Here is a 25,940-nt window from a genome sequence, read left to right as displayed (position 1 = left end):
TATTCCCATAAAGTGACCACAATTCCTGATCACACAAAATTACTAACCATTAACTAACCATTTGTTTAATCACCGACTCTGAATATAAGTCCAAGGACAACCAATAACTCTAAAATTTACTGTATGACCTTTCACTAATTCATGATCATGATTCAATGAACACGAACGCCATCATTTGGACCTAAAACTGTCATAGCATCTTCTCTTAATGACAGGATGCAGTGTGTTGCAGTGACCTACAGATGGCCACACTGAGCCAACAAATCAATTCAACCTGAAGACAAGGCTTAAACCTAGTGCCAGACTATATAATGCATGTTTAATCTGTTTGAACTGAAAGCAACTTGCACTGGCATATTTGAAAATACGTCAGTGCTATTGTTTAGTCTGAAGATCCACACCAGTAATGCACCCAGTGCTTTATATTAAAAAGACACTAAAATGACTTTGAAACTTTTTAAAGTTTTTTCCCCTTTTATTATTTTACAGCAGAGAGAATATAAAGCATTCAGAAAACATCTTTCATTATTTAAGGGCAATTCAAAACATTTTGCATGGCTTCAGCAGCTGAATTCTCTTTTTTAACATATCCATCGATTCAGTGACTCTTTAACATGCACAATTACAAAAATAAATTGCTAAAACCAGGGAGAAGGAAGAAAAACAAAGACATTTAAAAAAAAGAAAAAAAAATCAGGGGTAGGAAAGGGAGAGGGCTACATAATCGGGAAAGACAGAGAAAGACAGCTAGAGAGGAGAGGAAAAGTAGATCTAACACTAGTTTAACATGCAAAGTGTAGAGAGGCCCAAGTGTAGCTTGTAATAAAGGCAGGGCCGTTATTTTCTGGGTTTGAAAGGGATGAAAACGTGCAGCTCCATGAAGGGTGTCGTATAAGCACTGTCCTTAAACTACTGCATTCTAATCTCACAATACTGGCATTTGCATAAGAGTTAGTCAGCTACGTGTGTCCAACAGATCGCTGTCCCCATTAGGTCTACAGGTCTTCACTTCAGGAATTGCTTATTGCTCTGTGTCCATGAATGGTGGGATGTGTGTTTCCCTTTTCTAAAGAATGCATGCGCAGGAAAGTTGGTGACGCGACAAACAAAAGTGATGATGAGGTATCTTCTGTGGGCTGAGCTGTGATACCATTAAAGCTAAAGCAGAGTTGTCAAAATGAACCCGTATGCGACCAGATGAGGTTATAGTCTGGCGTTTATAAACTACAGCTATGTCTATCTATGGCTATAATAACGTGATGATGATGATGAATCGATCTGAGCAGCACTTTTTCATTATTGTGATACAGTATATCCACGGCAGTGTGTTTATACTACAGGATCTGGAGAAGCTGCATGGAACTGAAACATCCATGCGTATTTACACAAGCATCAGACGCATTCGTGCAGACCTGCTCCATTCGAACGGGCTTGATCACTCTTATACAACACCAGTCAGAGCGGCTCTTTTGACAAATCGGTTTTTAGGGACCCAAGGTACGCCAACTCAGCTCACATAGTTGGTTTAAAAAAAGGTGAACAGTATGACATGTTCAGAATCACAGTAATTTGATCAGGACAGTGTGGCTCGTTTCCCAATAAGCAGCAACTAATTCTCAAGTGACCTGCTCTACTTCCCCTTTTCTCCAGTTTGGCACCTGAGTTAAGATACAAAAGTGAACCCGTCAGATTCACAGCCGAGGTTTCAACTGCACTAGTGCCATGGACACTTTAACGTGGATATGGACACAGTTCTGTGGCGCGTGTTTTTGTATGAGGTACACACGTTTTTTTTTTTTTTCTTCTCTTTTACCTGTTTCTGTTGCGGAGTCGTTTAAGAAATGGGAATGTAAATGGAAAGTGGAGTGGAACTGAATTCGATGCCATTTAAAACGAAACTGGAAGCCAAATTCTATTTGAATAAAAAAAGAAAAAAGATTCATGCTGCCCCTGTAAATATGAGTACTGACAATTTGCCAGCTGTTTTTGACTTTTTGTACTGTAAAGTTACGTTTCGTAGCCATCGGTCTGTTTGAAGTTCTGCAACCCATGAAACCAGCTGCTTTACAGAACAGTATTTCTTCAACAAGTCTACCTGACTACCAAATCTACAAAAATAAGCATGCTTTGGGTGCTGTTTCAGCAACCCGGTTATCTATGTTACCCATGCAAGCATAATAAGACTCGAGTTGCCACCGCAGTGCATCAGCTGACAACCTAAACTGCTACCGGAATGATGAATGCAAGGCAAGAACCAGCCGGACTGAAATCTGCAGTCCTTGCGGGTTCATCTGGCAGTTCCAATAGAGGACGTGAGTTATGACGAAGCCATAAATTCCTGGTGCGTTAAAAATGAAATACATGGAGAAAGTACAGACAGAGGAACAAGTAACGTAAAGGAAAAGGAAAAAACGAACCGACTATAATTCACTTCTCGCTAATGCCAGTCCCTTGCAAACCTCACATGCAGACTGACTGACACGGCTCGCTGGATTTAGAATATGATCAGGCACTTCCAGCATAAGCACTCTGAAGAAAACATTTACATATCCTTCTCTTGAACAGAGACACAAATACAAAATATGACAAAAACATTTTGACATGAGGGGGGAACTGAAATATACACATTTTAGTGCATTAGAAATCGTTTTCAGGAGTGTTTCCACATACTTCTTTTCAAAAGCCATGGCGACACCTGCTGTTGAAAGTTACGGCACTGCAACACTGGTGAAATTGGTTGATCTTTGGAGGTCTATCAGGCCCTTGACGCCAACGTTTTAGCACCAAAAGAATCCCGTTTACATGCATAACAGAGAACCTAATCTTTCAGTCAGTGTAGCAGTGTGGATTTCTAAAGAGGTTGTGTCATTATTTAAGCTTCTACAGTGTGTCTTTACCGTCAACTCACAGGGATTCTTGCACATCTTCTCGAACTAGACTCAGAATGTTACACTTAAAACTGCATAATGCTGCCATAAGGTCAACTACCTCTGCATTCATAACAGAAAAGCATATTTTACATCGTTTCACTGACATAATACAAAAGTATTTGGGCTTATGAAACACAAAACAAACAAATATACAAATAAACCAAATTGGATATGTGATACACTTAAAGATCCTTCCTGAAATACACCATCATTCTTGACTGACTGTGTTCATGGGTTATGCATATTGAATGCAAGTGAATCTGATCACGTTTTACCATGTGATTATCTGTTCAGCAATGATTTACTTCCTTTAAGCAGTAGCATTCACATTACTTGGCACCGTTGGCAAAAAGATTCTTGGTAGCCCCGAAAAAACAAACAGATGTAAACATAACCGAATGATCATTTTGCCTTTTCTCCTACCTCATAAATAGAATTTTTCATAATTGCAGGAAAGTCATGCTTTAGCAAAATGTTCTTCTCAAGAACATTCAAAGTAAAATAAAATACTCTTATAGTGAAATAGTTTTACAGAGCATAGCCACTAATGCTTTTGAACTCTTTTTTTGTATCTTTGTTCGTTTTTGTCATGCACATACAGTAGCTTGACTTTATCCCAGGTATTTACACTATGTACAAACGATACAACCATACTTCTTAGGCATTCAAACAAAACTATACAAATATTTAGATTTTGACACTAATCTGTTTTGATCCCTTTCAATGAGTAAAATAATATATTTCTAAAATACAATCCTGCTTCGATAAATGTTTAACTTTGCGTACCGGCAGCCTTCTTTATGTACAGGAACCGCTCAATTGTCAAAAATATGGATTTGTCTAACCCCGGGTGTGGAGACCCTTTAAAGTATGTCAAAGATATCAAGGCAATGTATGTAACTTTCTCTTAAACAGCTTTAGAAAACCCCGGAAGTTGATTTTCAACCGAACAATAGCTTCGCCAATGACTATTTAACATTGGATTAACAAAAGAAAACATATTACAAACTTGCCAATAGTAAATGATGGGCAGAGGTGATGACATTTGGTGTCTCCAGTACATGAATGGAGTTGAAAACGATACAAACGAAAAGACTGTGGCCTAGTTTCAAGCATGTGTAAGACAAGATCTGCCTGGAGCGATCCGTTGTCTCGCTGACGTGTGTGACTGAATATCATCAATCTGAAAATAGTTGTTGATTAAAATTGTATGTACTTCTTGTTGGCAAAATAAAATCAGCATGACATCACCCAAGCCTGCTCGTTTACCTCTTACATTCATTAGCAACCCAGTCCCCTTGTAGCTAAGAGAAGACGGGCGACTGTAAGGGACAGGCTGGAAGAAGTTTCTGATGAATTCGTCTGGCTGTACAAAAACTAATTCATGAATTATACATCATTTTTGGTAACAATTTTACCCTCCAAACACATCTTGTCATCTTTTTTGAAAACTACGAAATACACTCGGAACAGGTCCGGCCATGTTTCTGTGTCGACACCATATTTTGTCACCATCTTTCTCTTTTCATTTCTCTTTTCTTTTCGAGCCACTGAAGAGCATGACTTCCAATCTTCCATCCATTCTCTTTTTTTCCCTTTTCAAACGAAACTTTTCAATGCTCATCCAAAATGACAAATCAATCCATTAAAAAGTGCAAAAAATGCCACGAAGCAAATGTTCTTCCTCCTAAAACGTCCTTTGAGTTTGTTTTGATCAACAGCAGTTGCCTCTTTTCTTCATAAAAGAAACATAGAAGGAATAAAGAGATATGAAAAAAACGCAGTTGTTTAGTAGCCGAAGTATCAGTCATACAGTAGTAGTAAGAGTTGCAGTGTTCTTGCTATTTTTTTCCTCTTGTAAAACGTCTCTGGTTGAAACAGAAAAACTGAAAGGAAGAGTCTGGAGAGTAATGTCACATTGTGAGGGGGCTCTTCTGGACGCTCTCATGTTCCCTGGCCTTTCTCAATTCTCTCACTCTGAAAAAACAAACAAACAGACAGACATTAAGGTACACAGGTTCAAAATCTCACATCTCATTTGAGCATTTATCTCAGGGAGCAGAGAAGATCAAATCAAGCTGTGATTAAAGTGGTTATAGTTTCTTTCTTGCATGAAACACAAAAGCAGATATTTATCAGAATGTCCAAGCAGCTTTTTTCTATACAATGAAAATGAATGGCTGTCCTTGTACTCATCATACATTGTATGGAAATAACACAGATGGACATTCTTCTAAACAACTACTTTTGTGTTCCACCCACAACAAAAAAAAAAAAAAAAAAAATCATACAGCCTTGGAACAAATTGAGGGTGAGTACAAGACGATTTTTTTGGGGGCAACTTTGAGAAAACCCATTTAAATCTTTAAGTATCCATTCAGCACAGTGTAAAAGATATTGTTGAACACCGACTGTTATGAGATTGCATGGTTTATGTGGAACACTTAACCAGTTTAAAGATGCATCTACATAAGACAATACACTACAGTTCAAAAGTTTAGGGTCAGTAAGATTTTTTCTACATGTTTATGAGTTCTTATGCTCACCATGGCTACATTTATTAGATCAAAAATACAGCAAAAATAATAATACTGAGAAATGCAAAATGTAATTTATTCCTGTTAGCAAAGCTGAATTTTCAGCATCATTACTCCAGTCTTTCAGTGTCACATGATCCTTCAGAAATCATTCTAATATGCTGATCTGCTGCTCAAGAAAGAATTTTTTCTTATTATTATTATTATCAATGTTATAATAACAGTTATGCTGCTTCATATCTTTGTGGAAACCATGATATACATGATACATATATATAGTATACATACTGTAGTATATAGTAACATCATAAATGTATTTACTCTAAATCATCACTAAATAGAAGTATTCATTATTTATTTCAAACCTTTGAACAGTAGTGTATATAAATTAACAATCATTTTTATAATAATTTCTATATCACTTTTATGAAAGGACACTGTTCTAGCCAGTGCTCTGTGCAAAAGTTCTCTCAGATCTTCACTGACGATTCGCCCCATTTTCTTCATTGCCTCACCTTGTAAGTTTCTGCTCTAAGTAGATATTTAGGACAAAAAGCTTAAAATAGTCTGCATTTCATTTAATACTAAACCAGTCTGAAACCTTCTCATCTTGTAGTCTTTGACAAAAAAGTTGTCTGCTGTCTGATGATCATTCTGTCTACTTCCTTTTGAAATACATCAAACATATAATAAAATAAGAGCAACTTTGTTTTTGTACTGTTTTGCTTTTTTTTGGACAAAGATGTATTATCTACAACCAAACAATTAAATAGAGATAGACAGTTCCCACTGCAGCATGTGCAATAAAACAGGCTTTAGTCAGAACCAAAACACACAAGCCAGAGAGGCAGACAGTTTTCTCTGGGTCACATATTTCCCAGCATGCCTCATGGTCAAAGAGCAAGACTCATCATCATCATCAACACCATCATCATCTCCATGCAACGTTGTTTACACCAAACAACCTTCAATTCTTCCGTCTATCTTATCTTTTCCTCTTTACAAATGCAGGAAGTAAAGGAAACTTAAATAATCTAGACAGGAGAAAAAGGTGCTTGTTTAATGCAGCATCTCGGTGGTTAGTGTATAGCAAGACACAACTGATATCCTGAGGCCGATCATATGCTGAGGCCCTTGATCTCGGTCATCTGTGCGTCCAGTTGGTAGCTGTCATGCAAGCAGGCATCAAGCAACGGTGATGAGGAGGGCAAGAAGGAGCAAGAGAAGAAGATGTGTGTGCGTGACGAGCGAGAGGAAGAGAGATACAGTAGAAAAAAGGGAGACATACTGAATCGCTGAGGCTGCACTCACCCGCTTGAATAGTCTATGGTCCATCAAGGGGCTTTGCATTAACAGCAAAACAACACCAGACAGCTATTAGCACACAGCAGATATGATGATGATTGGGGTGGAGGGGGGAGGCAAGGGAAGGGAGGAGCACCTCTCACTAAACCACTCATGATTAATGAATCACACGTTCAAAGATTTCTGTTAGTTCTGTTAGTATCTCTAATAAGTTCACCAAAAAAAAAAAGCGTCACATTTGTATTTGAATCAGGAGTGTTTCAGGTAGCGGATGAATGGTTGTAGTGGGAGAATACCTGTGGCGGCAGCGGCGGAGGAACTTCATGATCTTGCGGGCGGCCTGATCTTGCCTCTTAGTGAGAAGACTGCTTCTGAAACACAAACGTCGCTTTTAAACACATTTAATTTGGCATATTACATCTTGTCCATGAATGAAATATCTTGCAGGGCAAAGCTCAGAATACTATGCCACTTGGAACAGATTCATAAGTGCTATTGGCTGACTACATAATATCAAACAACAGTTGGAATCAGATTTGGAAAGACGTTTTATCTCGGGGCGGTGTATGGGTGCTACCTGAGTTTGTGCTGGACCAGTGCCGCGGTGGCTGCTCTGCGGTGGGGTCTCAGCCGGCCAAACTCCCTGTAGCTGCGGTAACACTGCTGGATCAGCACGGCCGCCCGCCGGCTCTGCTGGAACTTCTTCTGCTCGTGGTAGCTGCGGAACTTACTCTGGATAAGGATGGCGGCCTGCGTCATCTTCTTATAAAGTGCATACTGATACATAAACACACATTTTCAAGACATTAATAACAAAAAACTAATTGACTTACATTGGCCACACACACACTGCAAAGTTTAGGAAGCGAAAACCGTATTTAAAGGGATAGTTCACCCAACAGTGAAAATTCTGTCATCATTTACTTTTCAAACCTGTATGCATTTCTTTTGCATGCCAATGCAAATGACTAAAATATGATCTAGAAAATATTGACTTTGTATTAAAGGACCCGTATGTAAGATTGTGGCCAAAACTGGTACTCCAATCACTTTCAAATTACTATAGAGCGGTGTATCCCCTCCCCCTCCCCCTGACTCAAGGTTGCCAGTTAGGCTGCAGGATCCAGCAGGAACGTAGGCTGCTACAAGGAGCTTCCAATGGCAAGTGACGAGTCCTACACAGTAATTTTTTTTTTCGGACTTTGTCACGACGCATTTCGGATTCATAACGAGGTCTTTTAGGTTTCGTAACGTTAGACATTTTTTATCCAACGCGTTTGTAGCTGCAGCTGTGGTAACTAGAGCAGAGCTGGCAACCCGGATGCCGAAACACTACTGACTTCGTGATTAGTAGATAGGTGGAGGGTGGAGCATCAGGCCAAAACACAACATGACAACATCAACATCAGTTGAGGGCTGCAACTTCACTTTTAAATGACAATATCCTGGCCGGACTACTGTTGTCAGTGTCTGGACTGGACTCTTCTGTAGTTTCATCATGTACTAAGACCGACGGAAAATGAAAAGTTGCGATTTTCTAGGCTGATATGGCTAGGAATTATACTCTCATTCCTGCGTAATAATCAAGAAACTTTGCTGCCGTACCATGAGTGCAGCAGGCGTAATGATATGACGCAGCGCCTGAAAATAGGTCTAATAGGTTAGACAAACTTAGTCCCGGTCACGTTGGAAGTTACCGAGCTGGGGACTATTTTCAGGCGCTGCGTCATATCATTACGCCTGCTGGACTCATGGTACGGCAGCAAAGTTTCTTGATTATTACGCAGGAATGAGAGTAAAGTTCCTAGCCATATCAGCCTAGAAAATCGCACCTTTACATTTTCCGTCGGTCTTAGTACACGATGTAACTACAGAAGAGTCAAGTTTTAAATAGGAAAAATATTGAAACTCTTTGGTCATTTTTTTGAGAGAGATGCTAACGGTCCTGTCCGATTCAATGATCTATGCTAAGCTATGCTAAAAGTGGTACCGCCAGACCCGGAGATCGGCTGAATGGATTCGAAAAAGGTAAAACTCAACTGTTTAACTCTGGGGGAGTTGTAAAATGAGCCTATTTCCAAAAAAAGTGGAGTATCCCTTTAAGTTCTACCCGCTGTTATGTAATGTTAGATGCATAAACTAAAGAAAAACGTTTTTAATTCAATTCAAATGTATTTTTATTGTACCATTGACAACAAATATTGTCCTAGAGCAGATTTACAGTACACAGTGGCATCTCTAAAATACATTTTTACAATTTTTCCAGTTACATTTTCCCTAAATCCCGCTTGCAGCCTACTGAGGGTCTCCAGACTCAATTTAAAAACACCTGGTCTAGCGAGATCTGTCTCTTTGGTCCGCACAGTGTGGTGTCCCTTGCAAGTAATGTGCAGAGAGACATACTTGTGTCAAAATGTGTGAATGACAGTGTATAAGTGGCCATTGCTATTGAATCAATTAGAATTTTCTCCAGTCCAAAAAAATCTGCTTTAAATAATGCATGAACAATGAAAAAAAGTTACCTTCAAGGCTATCCATGTTAGCTTGTAAAAGAAAAAAAAAGAAAGATTTGTCATGAATGTGACCTTGCGGTTGATGTTGCTCTGAAAGCTTATAATTGACTCAATTGCGTTTGCTGGAACTTGACGCATTAACCAGACATCCAGCAAAGGTTGGCAAAGACAATGTTAGAGCATCTTAAAAGATTACCTGCTTGTACTTCCTGTAACAGCGCTGAATGACAGCGGTGGCTACTTGCTGTTGCTCGCGCAGTGGGCGTCCCTGCAGGGAGAGAAGGAAAAGGGTTGGTCTGAGGAGTGGGAAACACATGGGAGACGGCCACTAGGCTGCTCACTTGCAGGAGAATGAAAGTCATAGAGAAAAGACGCCCTTCTTGCTTAGGTGCAGCTGGGTGCTGAGAGACCAGATGCCTCTGAGCACAAGCCGGCAGTTTTGCCAGCTGGTGAATCTTTGTGGAAACTCATTACAGGCAGCCACAGGAGGCAGCAATCGCTCCTTATAAGCCAGGCCATGCGCTGGTTAAGCCACCTTACCCATGCTGAAGCTGTGGGGACTGACTACTCTGTGTCTGTGTGTTAATGAAATCGAAAGGAAGGACAAAGCAGGAAAGAGACAGAGTGTTCGTCCCATGTTCGTTCCTACCAATACCTGTGCACAGACGTTTACATCCAGTCTCTATTCACACATCAACACAAGCGCGTGGCACCCGAGCCACTGGCCTGTACCTTGTACTTGCGGAAAGCGGTCTGCACCAGCCGTGCGGCTTCGTAGAGCTCCCTCTGCTCGGGGTCCGACAACGTGAGCTGGGCTAGCTCTCTTTCCACTTTGCTGTTGGAGGCTCTGAGAAACTCGCTCCACTCGGCTGGAGCAGGCAAGGTCGGCTTCTCAAACGGGCCCTCACGCATGGGCGAGTTACCCGGGCTCAGGCTAGGGTTGGAGGGAGGGGTCAGGGGTTCACTGTATATGGGACTGCACAGAAACAAAACAGGCACAAACATATACGAAGTTAGCAGGGCTAAGGCATACATTTTGTTTTTCCTTTAACCAATTCTTTCAGGGTGGGAAATTAACACCCGGCACTAGGCAAACGCAGGTAACATCAGAACATCTCAGCTCTATCATGCTCTTCACTTAAAATGTATATTAAGAATGTGAATGCACTACAGGTTCACATTTGCGCAATAATATTTTTGGCTGATATACGGTCAAATCAACCCAAACATTTTTTTTTAAAGATGCTCACCAAGGCTGCATATATTTGATCAAAAATACAATAAAAAATTGTAATATTGTGAAATATTTTTTTTATATATATATATATATATATTTTTTTTTTAATTTATTCCTGTGATGACAAAGCTGAATTTTCAGCAACCATTAATCCATTCTTCATAGTAACATGATCCTTCAGAAATCATTCTAATATGCTGATTTAATGTTCAAGAAAAATTTCCTATTATTGTCATATTATTAATGTTGAAAACATAAACAGTGCAACAGAAACAGTACCTTCAAAAAGAGGTATAACTACATCTGTTTTCACTCAGTTAACTTATAGTTATTTTAAAGTGGACTCTCTGAAAAAAGGATGTTAATGCTGTATATGTTTGCTATATATCTTAAATATATCTTAACTGAAAAAAAAAAAGTTTTGTAAAAATTTGGAGTGGCTGGTAAAATTCTGCATTCACCAGCCACTGTTGTTAGGCAAAAAAGTTCATTTCCCACCCTGGTCGTGCATTTCAGTACATATGTATATTAAAGTATGCGTTTTAAAAGCCGTTGGCTAACCTCAAGTGGATGATGCTGGGCAGGTGTTCCACGTCTCCCAGGTAACTGGCCAGCCAGCTCATGGTGTTGGTGAGGCCACTGTTGTCCAGAGGAACAGACTCCACGGTTGGAAAATGTTCCCGCTTGATGCGCTCCGGAGTGGCCTCAATGATGTGCTCTGCCAGGCTCATCATATTCGCCTGTGAGGCGCACAAACAAGCAAAAACAAACACATGCATTCAATGTTACACAAGCACTGACTTTCTAGTGTGACAAAAAGCACACACACTTGCTAACCCAGCCGATCAATCAAGCACTGGGGTGTTTACTTTGGAGGAACACGCTGCAACAGCCCCTCTATCCCCATAGAGTGACAGAGATGAATGGAGCTGGACTAACTCCTGGCAATAGGAGCAAATCAATGGCAGAAGTGTATTATGTGGTGACGAAGGTCTGTGCAGAGAGCGGGGCTGTGACCGCGGCTCTCTAGCGCTTATTTCAAATGTCAGCAGGACGGATGGTGCTCTATATACCCCTTGGCCTCTCAATGCTTGTAGCCGTGTTTGTTTGCTGAGCCTATTTACTGACAAATGCATCAATGTAGGTGTGAATGAGGCTGGCTGACTGTGAGTGAGTGCCGCTTAGGGCACTGTGTGAGTTTGTGTATGTGCACTTCTCTCACCTGCAGGTCCTCCATGTGAGAGAGGCAGTCCTGGTTCTCTAGATCCTCCTTGTAAGAAAGCATCTCTGTGTCTACAATCTCCCTCTCCACCATTCCCAGCATGCTGAGGGGTTCGCCGCGCTGTCGTAATCGGCTGGCCAACTTCTCCTTCCCTACGCCGCTGATGCCTCCCTTCCTGAGCACCTCTCTAGTGCCCCATTTATGCCCTCCACGGAAAGAGGCCATCTTGGCTTGTGGGATGCCCCCTGTCCCTAAACCCTCCTCAGAGACGCTCTTATCCGGGCTGGATGGGGTGGAGGCGAGGGTCTTAGGGCTGGTTGACAGTTTATGTGTCTGCTGCTCCATGTTCAAGGGAACCGACATGGGCTTTTCCAGCTGTGCTTGCACAAGCTCTGGGTTGGGCTTGTGTTTCTTGGCGAGGGGGATTTCCTGCTGGCACTCGTTGCTGTAGTAGCTGGAGGGCTCTGATCTCGGTCTTCTCAAATCTATGCACAAAAGAGAAAGAGAGAGTGAGCTGCACACAGAGGAGAGGACGGAGATGATATTTCCATTATATTTGCTCTGTCTATGAGGTTCTGTTAGTTATAATAAAAAAAAAAAGATAGAATTAGATTGTGCAGCAAGTCCTGCTCATTGAAGCGAATGCTTTAAAGTATTAGCCTGGTCCTACCAGACTCTCGTACATTTAATTTGTACAGAGAGTCTGGCCACTCTCTATTGACAAGCTTTAACTTCCTTGAAGGCGGGTACTCTGTTGAAGTTTAAAACTATTGGATCTGCCCAGAGCCACTCTGGATCTACCATAACCAATCGCTAACGTTTGGTCGTGACGTGACCCTACAACTCAAACTTGCGCACGACCTCAACGTCATCGTTCTCAGCCACTCCCTCTGTTCGCTGATTGGGCCGGTCAAAATTTGGCCGGAGAAAACCCACGAATACACCGCAAACCCAGACAGAGTACTGAAGGAAAATGAAAATTGAGCGGAAGTACGTAGGAGGTCGGAGCCAGGCTAATAAAGTATTACATTAGGCAAGCAAATCTGCTGTAATATTTTCAGTAAAGAAACATTAGTCTGATTTCAAAACAGTAAGAGCTACAAGTAGCGTTTTTCAACTAGTAGCCTAGTGAGCTCCTAAAACATTTCCTATCAGTCTCATATTAGTTTTGGAAAGTCCGATTCATTTGTGAATTGGTTCATACTGTACTTCTGATATATATACACAAAGATACATAAAAATTATCAAAAGTGACAGTAAAGGCATTTATAATGTTACAGAAGACTTCAAATAAATACTGTTTGAACTTTCTATTACTCAAAGAATCCTGAAAAAATGCATCATGGTTTTGACAAAAACGAAGCAGAACAACTGATTTCAACATTGATAATAATAAGAAGTATTTCTTGAGCACCAAATCAGCATATTAGAATGATTTCTGAAGGATCAAGAAATGCTGAAGACAGTACTTATAAAGCACATATTAATGCCTTACTCTTCATGACCATATTCTAAATCCCTTAATCCTACCCAGTTCATACCCAATACCTAAACTTAACAACTACCTTACTTACAAGTACCTTAATTGCTATTAATAAGCAGTAATTAGGAGTTTATTGAGGCAAAAGTCGTAGTTAATCATTAGTTAATAGTGAGAACTGGACCCTAATCTAAAGTGTGACCATAAGAAAATGCCCCCTCAAATAGCTTTAAAGCAATTAGCAACTTTTTGTTACTATCTTGCAGTAAAACTATAACTACTTTAGAGGTTCTCACCAGGGTTCTGGTTGGTGCAAGGTGTTGTAGTAGTGGTGGTAGTACCAGTGTTCTGCCCACTGGGGGTCACCATACTGTCACTGCCCCAGCTGACCATCCAGCTGTTGGAGGTGGGGATGTCAGGGTTGGGAGAGAAAGACATGCTGGAGGTAGGGGGTAAGGAGGACGGGGTCTGCTGCTGCTGTTCCTCCCTCTGGAGCTGCTCCAGACACTCCGCCAGCTTGGTATGGCCACGGGAGCGGGCGATGGAGAGGGGCAGGCGGCCTAGAGAGTCTGGGATTGCCAGTGCTCTCCGGTCCCACTTGTACAAGACCACTGCTGCCTCCAGATGACCCAAAGCACAAGCCCACATCTACAACAAGGAAACAGAGTAAAAAGAGGAGTAAGAAAAGCAAAGATGGCGCAATGGAGTTGTCAAATGCACCAAAGTTCAATTAAAATTGCTTGAGGAACATACCAGTGGAGTGCAAGAGAAGTGATCCACGTTGAGAGGGTCCACCTCAAGTTCCAGATCAATGCTGTCTGCATGCTTCGTGCTAGATAAGATAATACCATTTCTCATGGTTAGCAATGACAGAGGAAATAACACAAAAACAGATGTACAGAAGATAGATCTGAGTGCTCTTATCGCTTTAACTGACCGCCATTTGATGAGAGTCTGGATGAGGGTGGCGTAGCCTTGGCCTGCAGCAAGGTGTAGCAAGGTCATGCCCCGGAAGGTCTTTGAGTGAATCAGGTGTTTGGATTTGGCCCAGCAGGCCCTGTTCATCATCTTCTCACAAACAACCACCACACGACTCTCAAAAGAGCTTCCTGCCTGTCCCGAGATACACTGCAAGAGAAAATGGAGTGCTTCATGTCTTCACAAGCTCAATGAACTGTCATAATCTTTCACAAAATTTCATTGCTTTCTGCATCATTTTTTATGGCAAAAAAAAAAAAAAAAAAGCTACTGTATAATCTATGAGAGGAAAAGCTGCAGCGATGAACATTTTGTGAACAATCATTATAATAAATTGGCTCAACTGGCTCACAAAACTGGTTTTAATAAACACCATGTTATTACAATATGCAAAACTTTTCATCTAAGTGATGTAACTGAATTTTAATATTGTTTATTGTAAATGCAAATTACATTTAGTTTCTAAATGACTATGTTTTTTTTTTATGAGCTGAATCATGGCAGCTATAAACACAACTGGGAAACATGAAATAACAACCACCCATCAATAAACACATAATAAACAAAAGTGTATATATACATACATAAATATATACTGTATATATATACCGGTATACATACACATGGACACTGGAAAGACTTTACAATATGGCTGAACATACTTGTTGCCATTTTAAAATACATTCTAATCTCACACATAACAATTACTGATGTGCTGCTGTACCTGAGACTGGCTATTAGCGCCTCCGTTCCCTCCTCCTCCTCCTCCTCCTCCTCCAGACCCCGCTGTTCCTCCACTGCCCTGCTGCTGCTGACCAGCCATCTCAGCCATCCTGCGCTCCATCTGTTCCAGCCGCTCCAGGATGGACATTCTGAACTGGTTATCTGCAGAGGAAAATTCCTATCAGTTTAACCACTTGGGTTCCAACTTTAGTTCAACGATAAAATAAAAGATTTAAATGAACGAAATTCGCTAATGATTGTACAATTTACACTTCTGCAATGCAAATGGTTGCTGTAAACTGCACTCACTGAGGTCTGAAATAAATTCTTCTCTGGTTTAGCTCACATCCCCAAGCAAAATTCTATATTGGATGTTTAATTAAAACTCAGTCATTACCCTTATGCTTTCCAATCAAGACACAGAGTCTGATGTTATCAATCACCATTTCCGTAATTGCAGTCATTATTGTAAATTAATGGAATCATTAATGAGGCACATCAACACATTCAGCTTCAAAAACACAGCAGTGAACATACACAGATTTGTTTGGAATTTGTACTTCCTAACTAGATTTGTACATTTTCTGCACATGCAAACCTCACTACCATTATGCAAGGGTGCCCAGGGCATTGCTATAGGGTTGCTAAGGTGTTCTGAATTGTTGCTAGGACGTAGGATGAGATAAATGCTTACAAAGTTATTTGACATTAAACATGGCCATGTAATCTGTCAATCAGAAATGCTCACTGTGCAGATGTAAAAGATGAGAACTGGGACCAGCACAGGTGAATTACAGCACCAGTACTGAGAACTGTATGTGTCTCTCACTGATAAGCCTGTTTCTGTGGCAACCTGCAGCTCCACGGTAACCAGGCGACAGGGGCATGCTGGGCTGTGGTTTGCTCCAGTGTCAGTTTATTGATGAACGAAGAGCACATTGAGAGACAACAAAAGTGCAAAAAGGTTAAAAAAATATGTCTCGTCCATGCTAATGTAGCTAGTAAGGAATATTTTATATCTTTTGACTAAACAAAAGTATTAATCTAGAGGGCCATGAACACCACAAAGCAAACAGATAGTGTTCGGTTGCCTGGTGAAAATGTCAAGAGTGATCATGTACATAAATTCACACTGTTTGACAACTCAGTAAGAGTCTGGCTGACAAAAAGACAGCAGTCATTTACATTAGCTGCGTTTACATGGACACTTTCTGTTTCAATCGGAATGAAATCATCATTTATTAAGCAGATGAATTCGAATGTTTACATGAATGCTAAATAAAGGGGTCGGGTTGATGTGCGCGTTTATATGTTTATATCACAAGCATCAAATTGGAATACATTTTTTGACATGCGCAGACTGCACGAATATAATATTTCCTCATACTATTTGTGGCGAGCAGGACGAGGCCGAGGGCCGTGAGAGAGCGGCGCGAGGCCGGTGGCGTGATTACTGATGAGCAACACCTGCGAGACGCAATGGTCTCGGATCTTTCACGGAGGAGCGGAAGCATAAAAGGAGGAGCGACGACAGTGAAGATCGAGAGAGGAACAGGCCTGGACTTATGTTGTGTTTTGTTTAATTGTATGTGACAGCAGTCGTCCGTGAAGGGCTGCTGTCTTTACTTTCGTTTTGTTGTTTGGTTATTTTACATGAATAAAGTTGTTGATCGTTCGCCGGTTCCCGCCTTCTCCTTCCCACGTCTAACCTTGCTACACTATTCTCCTAAATTGCTTATTTTCTTTGTTTTAAACTGCAGCCTTAATTTTTATCTATTTCGGGTCCTAATAGAGTGGTGCAGGTATGACATCACTTTGTAGGCCAAAATGCAAAACAGGAAAAGCGAGTCAGCATTTTAGCTGAAGTCAATGGGTTTTTTGAATGGGGTTTTGGTTAAATGGCTGAAATAAGGTCTATGGTGAACACAAGCTCAAGACACTTTCACGTTTTATTCTACCACATAAAAATATATCAATATGACCCCACTTGTGATTTTTTAAATACATTTTTTTCTGTTGTGTCTTGAAAAAGGCGGTTGCTTCCAAGTGGCTGTAAATGGAACTACAGAGGCAGTCGGGGAGATTAAACGTCATCACACATAACAGGTGAACTCTGTATGCTTTTACAGCCTCATTATGCTTATAATTGTGCTCTTATAAACTATTCTAACTCAAATGAATCAATGTTGTTGTTGATCACAGAGCATGTTTTTTGCCTATGGAAAAATCCTATTGGGTTTTTGTTGAGGGAACCAGTGTGATGCTAACTGCCGGTTGACCTACAAAGAAACGTCATACCTGCACCACTCTATTAGAAGACGACGAGTACATGAAGCTTTGTGCTGTGCTGCGTATTTATTAAGTAGTAAAAACGCTCGTTCCCGCACCCAAAACAAGGCTGTGGATGAGAGTCCGAAACAATGACTGGTGGGACGTTCCACCTCACAGACACTGGGCCCTATCTTGCACCCAGCGCAATTGACTTTGTACACCGACGCATGTATCATTCCTATTTTGCACCCGCGCAAAACGCGCTTTTCCCTCCACAGACGCACGTCGGTTAACTAAGAAATACACTCAGCGCAAAGAGGAGGCGTGTTCCGGCGCAAACGTTCCCTCATGCTATTTTGCACGTTTAGAAAACAATTCCGCCACTGACCGAAAAAAACTAGTTTAAAGTCAGTGGCGCGTTATTCATATGCTATTTTAAGAACGCATGCTTGGCCATAATCAATGTAGCGTGTGTACAACGCGCATATACACTTTGATTCTCTCATCTACACAGAAGCAGCAGTTTTCATTTTTGCAAATCATACATTATTACGATAGATAGATAGATAGATAGATAGTTTATTATAAAAGCATACATCTAGCTTACACATTTACCCAAATTAAACCGAAGTTAATTTGGGTGTGTTTCTCCATCCCCAACGTCACTTCTCTGTGTTTTACGGCCCTGACGAGAACGTTGCCAGAGCCTGTCTACGGAGAGCCTTGGCACTTCCTATTAGCCCCATTGTATCGAGCTTGGTTGCAGTTCCATTAGAATTCCACTGGAGGTGATCGCGGGCGAGTGCAGACTGAATGGGAGTCTATGGGGCTAGACGGCTAAATGTGTCTCTTTCACCCGATTGCCGTTGAGAAATCTCAGATTTTATTGTAGGTTTTGCAAGTTCAACATGGGTTATAGGTCGAAAGTTGAATGAACGAGTACTTATTTCTTTTCGATTTCTTACAGGTTGAGTTGTTGTTGCCCATAACACGCTAGCATTCTGCTAATGACGTCAGCATTCTGACATCATTGACATTTTAAAAGACTTTTTAAACCAAATAAGTGACTCTAAAAAATCTAACACCCAGCAATGTGTAATTTCTTTGCATCTCCTTTCGAATACAACATTCAAATTACTAGACAAAAAATTATATCCTGAGAAAAGTGGATTTTGAGGGTTTTTCGCCATAGACCTCCATTCATTCTGCACTCGCCTGCGAGCGCCCCCGCATGGACAGAGACGTGTTACTGCAGCCAGTCCAGAAACCGGAAGTAAGCAGAGAGTGCCAATTCTCTTCCTATTAGACATTCTCTGACGTTGCTCTCCTCGGCTGTGAACCGCTCCTGGCGCGCGCCTGTCAAATCCGCCGTTATAATAGGAATCCGCTTTAGAACAAGCGCGCCTGCTCTTAAAGGGAATGTGAGATGACGCCCTGATTGGTTTATTTCACGTTACGCCCAAACCACACCTATGAATAATGAAGCTACTTCAGACCAACCCCTTTTAGATTTGCGCTGGACGCAAGAGTCATTTATCCCGCCGGGAAAATAGCAACAGCGCCCAAGACCCGCCCACAAAGTTACTTGCGCTTTGCGCTTGACACTTGCGTTTCAGATCGTTAAAGGGCCCAATGAGTGGAAGGAGAATCTTAGACACGACAGTCATTTATGACACTATATTCGACAACAACAACAGCTAGTTCCACGTGTATTATGCCATTTCTACGTAATAGAACCCAGTTTCGGTTTTCAATCTGATCAAGTGTTTATATGTCCCCTCGATCTGATTACAAAAGGTTTAAACCACCCCTTACAATCCAAATTCAATTTTAATCAGATTTGGCCAATTCATTCCGACTGACGTGGTTACGTGACTTTTTATTCAGACTCTGCTACTAGTTCAATTACAATCGTATTATTAGGGTTCATGTAAAGGTCATGGAGTATTGTAATGAAGCAACTCATGGCCCAGAGTCAGCAACCTTGACTGGCTCTGTTCCTACCAGTGTTGTTTTTGTTAACAAAAACAATTAAAAATAATTTTCAGTAATTGGAAGAACCTGAAATCAACTTAAGTTTTACTTTCAGTCTAATAGCTATAGTTCGTCAACTATTTTTGACACGTCTAGATTGCAAATCAGGGCAACAATCTGAGCATAAGTTGTGTAGTGTATTCCAGCCTTGAGTGATTTTTAGCATGTTGCTTTGTAGTTTCTATGGTTTTCCGATGCAAAACTCCCCAAAATAAATGTTATGTGTTCTGGGTGGTTAGCAGTGCATTGCTATGCCAATTGCTAAAGTATTTAGAGTGTAACTTAACATTTTGCTATGCAGTTACTGATTTGTTCTGAATGGTTACAAAGGAATTGCTGGGTGGCTACCTTGTCAGTCAGGCAAAAAGTCTTACAGCTACTTAGAAAAGGTTTCATTCATGTTCGCAACATAAATTCTGCAGTATATTTTCCAAAGTTAAGGGATTTGTTCAAATCTCTTAACCCAACCTCAAAGCCTTTACAACGACCATTACTAAACCCTGCTGGGTGAGGACTTGCATGATTATCTTTCATTTAAACTATGACTTATTGAATCAGTGGGCTTCAGTCTGTGTGCAGTCAGTGTTAAGTCTTCATTCAGATACCATGCCAGGAAAGAGAGAGATGGAAGCTACAAAGATGGCAAGAGAGAGAGACAGAGAGGCCGTGCGAGCACCAGTTAGCAGCAGCATTGACATGTCTTTGTTCAGACACAGTGCTGCAGTCTGCTGCAGTGCAGATGATGTCATCTCCACCTGCTGCGCGTGTGAGCTCAAAATGCCACACACGTACACTGCAGAGGGAGAGGGGGTTGGGGAGGAGGGGCCACATGCAGGGGGCCACCAATCAGAGCTGGAGCAACTCAGTGACATGTGCAACACCTTCCTATTTCTCCATAAACTACAAATGTGACAGCCAATAGGCACGAGAGCAGATATTTAATGAAGAAAAGTGAACTAAAACTCACAAAGCCATATTTTTGGCATTCTTTTTTATGTTGAAGTATACGTTATATTATCATTTCCCTATTCTGATTCTGAGCTGTCAACACACACTACTTTCTTTAATAATGGCCATAAAGTATAAATTGGTTATCGGAAGTATTAGGACTGCACGATAATGTTAAACTGATAATCAATTATATATTATAGAATGTCAAAAATTATAATTGTGATTATTTATCACGATTGTTTTTATTTTTTACATTTCATCAGAATTATTGCACTTTCATGTGAACAACAATCAAGAGAACGACGTTAACGGATGTTTATTATTTTAACATTATCTAGTTTCCTGATTTAATTTATCATATATTAACTCACTCTACATTATAAAAACTTAGGAATTTCACTGTTTTAGCTTTTGAGAGAAGCTTATTAATATTAATAAGCTAATCTTTAACATGTTTGTCTGTGTTTTTAAGTCTGTGTTGTTACAGTATCACCAATATCTCAGACAATTACTCTTAATCAAGAGAAGCAGAAAAAGTGCCCACAATTAATCCGATATTTTTTTTTTCAAACTTAAAAATTTACGTGAGGAACGGGACCAAAAATAAATGAGCTAATTAATAATAATAATAATAATAGTAATTTGTTACATTTATATAGCGCTTTTCTGGGTACTCAAAGCGATTTACATGGAAGGGGGAATCTCCTCAACCACCACCAATGTGCAGCATCCACCTGGATGATGCGACGGCAGCCATATTGCGCCAGAACGCCCACTACACACCAGCTTACTGGTGGAGAGGAGACAGTGACGAAGCCAATTAGTAAATTAAACTGAAGAACTGCACTCAAACCCAAAAGAATGGCTATAAATCATGTGCATTCTGCCAGATTTACTGAACAGAAAGACTTTTTCAAATGATATGCAAGTAACTTAAAAAGAAGCCTATATTTTAAAACTGTTCATAGGTTTATTGTGCATTTTCAAGTTTTTTTTCTGCTGGGTTCAGCATGTGCAACATGACCAAAATACCTCCAAAACATTATTTTTGCATCATGTCTGGGATACTTCTAAGTGTGAATACAAAATGATTATGTGCCACTCACAGTACGTGTAAAAAGGACTAAGACAAAGTCATCATATCTTTCTCTCTGGAGATCCTTCTTGTGTGAGCTGACCTAAACTGCCTCCAACACTGCCTCCAGCTGTTTAAGCGTTTCAGAATCTGCCTTTCCCTTTAACACAACCTTGAACCACAACTTTCTCTCATCCTCTTTTCATCCCTTCTCTTAGAATAAGGCACTGAGTCACATTCATGGACGTCAGACATACGTTGTGTATGTGAGCTGAGAGATCCTGGGGAGTAATGGCTGAGAGAGAAAGAGAGGGAGCTGATAGACAGCTCAATGAGAGGAGAACTTCATTAAGGGTCTATTCACTATTTATTCCTGTGGGAGACTTGATGAGTCAGGAGCTGAAGACTGAGTGTGTGTTTGTTTTCAGCTTAGGAACTGCTTCTGTATCTGTGAGGATTCTGTCTATACAGTCACATAATACACAAACAAACACACCTGGATTAAACACAGAGATAATAATGCTCTGTCTTTCGCTAAAATAGCCTAGTGGATTCTCACTCGATCTACCTCGCTCTTCCTTGTATTATAATGCAGAGAGTGAAGTAATGGGAGCAAATGGGACTGCACTCATTTGTTGCAATAAACCACAGCAATAATGTTCTGCATTAATATATAATTCTATGGCAGGAGATATAAGTGCTACGTAGGCGTCCCTGTTACCATCTTTCTGTGTTGTTAATGTTTAAGATTATACATAATACTTGCTTTTGTATATACATGTAAACAAACTGTATACTTCACAATCTACATGTACACTGAATACTGCCTGTTTTTTTTCTTAAATGCTACACTTTATTAATATAAAAATGTAGTTTGGAACAATTTTGTCAAATGACTAAATTACATGCATATTCAGTTCATTGAGTGGCATCCAGTTGTTGTTTTAGAAATAAATGAGTTATTAGCGTTGTACGTGCAATTTTGTGATAAAACATCTTAACAATCTGATCAAATGATGAAAAATGTGTTAAAAGCACAGCTGATGTTACTTTTGGGTCACATTGGAAATTGAAAGTCAAGCTGAGTGCATTGCATTGTGGGATATAGTATTCTAGGCACTAGGCAGTGTGTTCTGTTGTGTACTGCATACAGAAAACTGTATATGGAAACTGTATATTGCAGGTTTATAGAACAGTATGGTAGTATGCTGCTATCCTGAACTATTCATCAATCACAAAACCCCATGCTTGGCCATCAGGTGGTTAATAATACCCCAGCTCTCTAGAATAATGGTATTCTGGAAGTTAAGCTCCGCTGGATGACATAGGCTGGTATTTAGTGGAGGGAAGGGGGAGTGCTGTTGGCAGAGGCTCTCCCAGCTGAAACCACCATCTGCATTCACCCTCTCATCTCGCATTGAGCAGAATAAGAGCATGAAACAGCAGTAGATCAGAGGGCGTGAATAGTATCTATCACTCAATTCATGTGAGAATGAACTATGAACTATAGGGTAATGCATCATTATCTCTAATACTGCTCCACCTCATACATAACACGTTACCAGCCAGTAATGCAAGTATTCACAATGTTAAATACAGTGCAAATATAATATTTGTAGTCAGAATGAAAAAACTGAAGAAAAATACAAAATGTGTATTGCAAAATAACAATAGATGAATGCAACAAGTCACTGTAATTTTGTCACCTAAAAAATTTGCTATTCAATAAAGCCTAAGGGTGGGTCAGTCTTTCCTCTCAGATGTGTATTTTAGTCAAAATTATGAACAATCATACTGTCACACTCACAGTATTACAAAAATTACAGAGACATTTTTTTAAAATCTTGTATAAAAAAATAAAATAATCACAATTATGACATTAAAAGTTGAAATTATGCCAGTTAAAATTACGAGATACAAAGGAATTTACATAAAGTCAAATTAGAGATAAAAGTGATAATTGTAACAAAAAAGTCAACTTTGTCATAATGACTTTTTATCTAATAATTTCTCAAATTTGTTATAATTTAAACTTTTTATGTCATAATTTTGATTATCAAAGCATGTTTTCTTTCTTATGTGGCAGAAACGGGTTGATAATTTTGCTATGGAGAGATCTCAAAGTGGGATTTCTTTCATGTGTGAGCAGGGAAAACCTGAAATGGAGTGGAGTGACTACATTTCTTTATTCGGTCAGTATGAGAAACTGCATTCATCAACTTATTAGAAAGCACATATATCACAGCTTTCAAATATTGAAATAAATACAAACTTCTGTCATGAAACTCTAAGTGGTGCAAGCTGATAGGTCCTTAACTCAAACAGCTTGCAATCATATCATTCTCTATAGGGCACAGCTGAATGGTTCCTGCTGTATCAGTAGCCCATGAGCTTGCATGGTCAATCTTCAAATACTTCAAATTTAATAAGGTCGGCATTTGCTGTAGCAGTGCAGCGTGCTTTCAGAAACCCCCCACCTTCCCCAGCTCCACCTGTATAGATCTGCTACGGGTAATGCATGTATGCTATTGTACAGCAGCAGCATGTCTTACTTTCTCACAGCAGCATGTTGTGTATGTAATGGCAGTAGCTAGTCCCGTACTTGCTCTGCAGCAGCAGCAGCAGCAGCAGCAGCAGCAGCAGCAATAACAACAGCAGCGTAGCAGATCTAATCCACCAAGACCAAACCTATCAACATTGCCATATCCATTCCTATGCCAAACACTCAGACAGTTGTCATGACAGAACTCCACCTTCAAGACTGAGAAGAGATGCAGCATATTAGGGTTCCTATTATGGCCTTTTACGAAGTATTGATTTTGTTTTTGGGGTGTACTAGAATATGTTCTCATTATTGGTTGTTCAAAAAAACTAACAATTATTACAGCACCTCTCTTCCCAGTCTGGCTCGAACACGCCGATTTCGATGAAGCCCCTCCTTCTGAAATACGAAATGTCCTGTGATTGGTTAGCTGGCCCAGTGTGTTGTGATTGGTAGCGATTAGCACGTGTTCGGGAAATGTCCCGCCCCTCCATAACTGTGAGTGTAAATATTGAGGATGGCGTCAATTTCAAACCAATTCGAGCCCGATTCAGACCCTGACAATGTTAACGAAAAAGAGGACTGTGTAGAACGGATTACATGAACAGACTTTGCAATCACAGGACGTTTCAGAGTGGTATGTTTTTTTGTAATTTTCTTATACATTATAGATACGATGTTATCCACCATTTAATCGTGAGCTTACAAAAGCAACAGAAAACAAGCTGTTCTCCATAGAATGTGCAGCGCACAGATAAACGCTGGGGTTATAATGTTCAGGAACAGAGTTTAAAATAAATTTTAACCACTCTAAGTTAGTCAGCTTTCGTCAGGTCTTTGACAGCGACAACACTGTCTTCTCTACTGCAGCTCAGCCAGGCCTCGTCCTGCATATTCCATGGGCGGGGATTATTTAAATGAGTACCACTGTGACTTCATAAGATCTGGAAAAATCGCGCTGTAGTCCAAACAAGCCGTTTGTTGTAGTTCTTGATAAGGGGATTCTGTTAAATAAAATATCTCCCTTTGGAGTTGACTTTGAGCTTTGTAACCTAGCAGATCTTTTTTATGCTCAAACAGCAACATTACACACTAATTAAAGTTGAAAAAGTAGAAAAGCATAATAGGACCCCTTTTACCATATCAGCCTTGGTGGACATTGTACTGTAGTTCAAGATGCCAACACTGATTGTGGTAAGTTAAACCAAAAACACAGTAATATGTGACTAGATGTTTCTACCACACGGACACATTCATACTTTGTCATGTTGTAGTAAGAAGTATGGAAATATAATATTCTTATCTAAAATAACTATTTATACCTATAAAGTTCTGTTTAAATTGAAAGTACACAGTTGGAAACATGTGCTCATTTTTGTATTTCCATCCATGTCTGTTAGTGGAATTTTACAACAGGCAGCAGCACTATTTCCTACCGCATGAGGCCTCTGCAAGTACCCTGTCCCAACACAGGAATGCTCACACAGAACAAGTCCCTTTCAGTCTAGACTTTGGGAGCAAGTACTGACTCCCGGTGCTGCAGAGAGTACTATGCTATCACTGCACAGCACACACACAAATAAAAAAAAAAACTCTTCTTTTCCCAGGTGTTACAACAAGAATTGAGTGTAAACACAGGTTGAGCTCTTCTGCCCTGATTTTGAGATCTGAACCTTCAGCTCGAGCTGACCTACTGTGTAAGAAAGCTCAAGCTCTAGTAGGAAATGCCAGCAGTGACTGTTACAAACATGTTGCTTTGCTGTCAAGGTTAATAGTGATTAAATGGGTTAACGTGTGTGTGACCCTTCTGGAAACATACTAGTCCTAGGAAACGGATAAAGGGATGAAGACTTTCCATGCCTGACTCATGACGTGGCATTATGCTAGTCACACACTTTACACTGTACTGATATAATTTACTGTCTATCACAAGCATAGAGCAGCGAGAACGTGCTTTATTGGTGAGGAAACAAACATGGGGTGTATAATATTGATTTTATACCACAGTTCAATATGCAATATGTTGATATTTAGGATTTTAGGCATGATATTGGTAATTACTTTGTCTGAAACAAATCGGTTGAGTGAATGATTAAATGATTCACTCAGAGACAGTCACATGTTTCAATGTTTTCGAATGGA

The 25,940-nt window shown here is 40.2% G+C and overlaps 1 protein-coding gene across 1 annotated transcript in view; it reads right to left on the bottom strand.

The window, feature by feature from the left end:
• Positions 1-472: 472 nt before the first annotated feature.
• Positions 473-25,940, bottom strand: part of camta1a (calmodulin binding transcription activator 1a) — a 410,486-nt gene continuing 385,018 nt past the window's right edge. The window contains 13 exon segments of the mRNA XM_082146099.1: positions 473-4,907; positions 6,779-6,809; positions 7,069-7,143; positions 7,350-7,549; positions 9,295-9,315; positions 9,482-9,553; positions 10,018-10,261; positions 11,084-11,262; positions 11,745-12,229; positions 13,521-13,872; positions 13,978-14,056; positions 14,162-14,352; positions 14,927-15,087. Of these exon segments, the coding sequence (XP_082002225.1) occupies positions 4,875-4,907; positions 6,779-6,809; positions 7,069-7,143; positions 7,350-7,549; positions 9,295-9,315; positions 9,482-9,553; positions 10,018-10,261; positions 11,084-11,262; positions 11,745-12,229; positions 13,521-13,872; positions 13,978-14,056; positions 14,162-14,352; positions 14,927-15,087 (2,123 nt within the window). The 3' untranslated portion in view covers positions 473-4,874.

This window comes from Leuciscus leuciscus, assembly GCF_965113295.1.
Source record: "Leuciscus leuciscus genome assembly, chromosome: 18".
In the NCBI taxonomy this organism is placed as follows: Eukaryota; Metazoa; Chordata; class Actinopteri; order Cypriniformes; family Leuciscidae; genus Leuciscus; species Leuciscus leuciscus.
This window is presented reverse-complemented; position numbering and strand designations above follow the sequence as displayed.